General features: G+C 43.6%; 1 protein-coding gene across 1 annotated transcript; it reads right to left on the bottom strand.

Annotated features, from left to right (window-relative positions):
* Window positions 1-892: 892 nt before the first annotated feature.
* HSPB3 (heat shock protein family B (small) member 3) lies at window positions 893-2,047 on the bottom strand. Its single transcript, XM_004608527.2, has one exon. The coding sequence runs from the start codon at window positions 1,965-1,967 to the stop codon at window positions 1,515-1,517; it is 453 nt and encodes a 150-aa protein (XP_004608584.1). The 5' UTR covers window positions 1,968-2,047; the 3' UTR covers window positions 893-1,514.
* Window positions 2,048-4,194: the final 2,147 nt, after the last annotated feature.

The following is a 4,194-nucleotide window of genomic DNA, read 5'->3' as shown; positions in this document are numbered from 1 at the left end:
CAAATGAGATATCTGTGGTTTGATTCTCAAAGCACCATCTTGGTTACATACAATTCCATTGATCAATGGGAAAGAGAAACTTACAGAAAATAGCCTCCTAATTTTAACCATATTAATTGATATCAAGTCATGCATTCATGTTAATTTTGTTTTGGAACAGAGCTGGCCAGGGATACTCACTTTGTTTAGTGAAATCTTAGCCCAGGGTGAGCTGCACAAACATCAGCGTCTAGGCACTAATTTGGAATACATACAAAGCTTCAAAATCCTTTCAGTTTACTGCAAGCAACCAACCCTCTACATTTGTTTTCAAAACTCCTTTTAGAACTGTTTGATTTCTTTTCCTATTGTTTTGTGTCTGTTTTTATTTGAAAACAAAGCACTCTGGAGGAACAGGCCAGTGTTGTCACAGTCTGCCACCTCCCTGATATTTTCCGCCCCCCCTTCTCTTCCTCTTGTATTCCCAGCAGCTGTCGCAGGCTTTCCAGCAGCCCCAATTGGAGGGTGAGAGGAGGGTTGGGAGCACAGCCACTTCCCCTAAGAAATATTTAGTATTTACAGAATGAGACAGCAAATCTCTGGAATGCCGAAGACCAGCTGTTGAGGACAATATTCTGACAGCCAGATATGCTGTATAAACTCAGCCTCCCAACCCATCCTTGCTGCTCGGGCCAGGGTGGGGCAGAGAGAGAAAATGCTTCTCAAACCTGAAGTATTTTTAAGTAGCCTCAGAAGAGAGCAGAGGAACCTAATCGTCTTTTAAAAAGTGGTCTCCTAAACTTGTATAGTTTTGATCAGTAATTAATAGGTTTTTATTAATATCTCATAATACCCACAAATATTTTAAAAAATCACTCCAGGTAAAATTCAACTTAACTTTTATTTATTTATTTATTTATCTCTAGAGCTTTTTAAGAGTAAGATTTATACCTCTGAAAATCCCAACAGAAATGCAAGCCCGTCACAACTTTTGTGACTCCAAATACATTTCAGACCCAATTTCCAAGTACTGAATTTTAACCTGCAGTGGCTCTCATGACAAAACTCCACATTCCGAGGCTTGAAAGAAAGGCTGATCAAGGAAAAGTTATCCCCATTCCCCTTAGCCCTATCTGAAAAGGTTTCATGAGCTGGATAGGAACGATTCCATTGGCTCGTCTCCTTTGTCACCAGCTGTCACCAAAGCAGCTTCTCTGGCACCGCTGAAATAATGAGACATTCTAGTCCCCTGCATGGTCCACGCTCCAGGCTTTACAACGGCACCCCTCTGAGTCCGAGAAACAAATGAACACTTTTCCTTTGTGGGGAAAAATGACAAAGACCACTTCCACATACCGGGTACGAGGGCTGTATTTTTTTTTTTAATCTTCATAAAAATCATTTCCAACTTGGGCAAGAACGCCCGGGATCCAGGCTGCAGGGGGCCACGGGGCTGCATGCTGTCTTCACGGCAGCCGGTCACCTCTTACTGCACCCCCCCGCGGTCACATCTTACTGCACCCCGCGGTCACACCTTACTGCGCCCCGCCGGGCTCCTTGACTTCCACCACTAGAATCCCGTCGTGACAGAAGCAGGCCGACAAATCTTTGGTTTCAACGCCCTCTGGCAGCTTATACTGCCGGGTGAAGCTCCTGCTGACGAACCCGTGCTCGTCCATCCTGGTGGCGTGCTGCGCCTTGATCAGCAGCCAGCCTTCGAAGGTCTGGATGATGACGTCTTCCGGGAGGAACTGGACCACGTCCAGCAAGATCTGGAAGCGGGCTTTGCCCCTGCAGGCCGGCCTCTCGGCGTCCGAGTCCACCGCAGGAGCCCGGGCCCCCCTGGCTTTGCTCAGGTCCACGATGGTGGGCCCTGGCAGTGCGTATAAGGCGTGGTCCAGCCTGCAGTCTTCCAGCCCTCGACCTTCAAACTCCTCCTGGTAGCGCACGGGAGTCTCTATGAGGTGCCGCAGAATGATTTTTGCCATCGTGGGAGGCGAACACACAGCCGTGGGAACGGCTCACCTTGTGCTCTGTGTTCCGTCCTGGACGAACCCCGACCGACCGTGTGAGTCGCTCTTAGCCTCTAACCCGGCGCAGTCACAAGCACTTAATTAGACCTGAATCATACCAGGCACACGCTTGTCTGGGAATACGCGCTGACAATGAACGGCTATTTATAGGGCGTGTTTGCAGATGCATTTAGCACGCAGCCTGCCTGACAGGCTGCCGTGTCAAAGATTGCTATGTCTCTGGGAGAGGGTGGGCCTTGCTGGCCTCAGAGGGAAGGAGAGTTATAATCAGAAATGGAATTTGAAACGTTATCTTAAGTTCCCTGTCGTTGTGAATGAGAAAGACTGCAAACTTCTTCCAACAGTTCAGAGATGAGCATTCAGAGTCTGCGCTAAGGCTGCATTTCTTCTAGCCTCCAAAACTGGAAAGAAATCTATCTGAAATTCATTAGGAATTAAAACAAGGGATCTAGCTCTAATTTATTAGGAATTAAGGCACACACATATTGGAATCTCATTCAACAAGCCCAACCCCCTTTCACACACACATATGTACATATATATATATATATATATATATATATATACTTTTTATTTCATCAATTAAACTTTTATCCTTAAGGGATCTCTGAGTCAGATCATCTGAGGTCATTACACACATCTATTATAATAAATGAGAGCAAATGGGTAAGCTCAGATGAGGGCTTGAAGAGCATAGAATGGGATCCAGAAATGAAAACAGAGCCAGAGGGAAAGAAAAATGTTCAGCTTTAAGTATTTGCTATTACAGCCCAGAAAACTAAGGATTAATCTTGTCAAAACTCTATTGTTGAGCTGACAAAATTAAATCACATATAATTTCTCAACTCTAACATCCTTTATATTAAATATTCATTGAAAAAGGGACGAGGCTACTCTTTAACCAGTGGCATAGAAGAACTCTAAGACAAGTTAAGTAAAAAAGAAAATCCCAGAACACAGATCGTAAGTTGCTATTTTTACTTTTTTCTCTGGAAGTGGGTGTGAGCTTATGGAAATAAAAGCTTTCTAAAGGATCTGGTGACAGGGTGATTTAGAGGTAGGGGCTGAGCAGAAATGCCTGGTGACTATAAACACATTTGCCCTTTCTATTTCTACAGGGTCTATGCAACACAGAGACATACAAGAAATATTAAAATTTAAAATATTCCACTCCACAAATGTTAATATTTTTCTAAAACACACAGCTGACCCAGGTTTGATCTCCAGATGGCTCTTCAAGCCCCACCAGTAGTTATCCCCGAGCACAGAGCCAGGAGTAAGCCCTGAACACTGCAAGGTGTGGCTCCAAAAACAATAACGGTGTTCTGTATGAGTTCTGTTGCTTTATCTTCCAGCTTGCTTATTTGCTTATTCAGCTCTGCATTGTTCAGTCTGCTCTTAGGTTTCTCTATTCAATTTTTCAGTTTTTTAATTGTATTATTCCGCATCTCTGTAACTCCTATTTGAATCCTTTTGTTGTCATTGCTGTTATTGTTATTTGGTGGTCACACTTGGAAATGCTCAGGGACTACTCCAAAATTTATCTTCTGATCCACTCCTAGAGATAATCAGAAACCAAATCTGGGGCTCCTGTATGCAGAGCATACATTTAATTTGATATATTTTCTACTTTATCTTTTCTTGCCCGCTCGAGCAAATCGATGAGCAATGGGATGACAGTGACAGTGATAGTGACAGTCTCTTTTCTTGAGTTTATGACCATTACTTTGAATCCTAGAAGGTAGTTTGCACATGTCCATTTCTCCTCAGTCTTCTTTCCAGAAGTTTTGTATTCAGGATGTGCTCCTCTCTTCCCTCATTTTGGCTGAATCTCTGTGTATTAATCTACTACACATTCTAATTTCACAAGGTTGTCCCTATATGTGCAAAGCTATGGAGTTCAGGACCATAGTGCTCTGTGATAAACTGAGGTAGATGTTTCAGCCACTTTCTTTCTGTGGGCTGTTTTTTGTTTAATTTTGACAAAATTAAATCACATTTAATTCTGCTATTGGTGGGGTATGGTGTTTAAGGTTGTCAGCATAGCTCTGATGTGGATGGAGGGGACGCCAGAGAGGGGCGGCACCATGGTATACTGAGTGTGTAATAATATAGACCTCTGACACTGAGCAGCAGCTGGTTGTAGTGACTCGCCCATTCCTGCAATCTATGTATAGCTTGC

This window comes from Sorex araneus, chromosome 1 (assembly GCF_027595985.1).
Source record: "Sorex araneus isolate mSorAra2 chromosome 1, mSorAra2.pri, whole genome shotgun sequence".
NCBI classification, from domain to species: domain Eukaryota; kingdom Metazoa; phylum Chordata; class Mammalia; order Eulipotyphla; family Soricidae; genus Sorex; species Sorex araneus.
The sequence above is the reverse complement of the archived record's forward strand: the minus strand, read 5'-3'. Positions and strand labels throughout refer to the sequence as shown.

Excerpts from the sequence above, each read along its gene's own strand:
- HSPB3 (XM_004608527.2), bottom strand. The coding sequence starts at position 1,967 with ATGGCAAAAATCATTCTGCGGCACCTCATAGAGACTCCCGTGCGCTAC.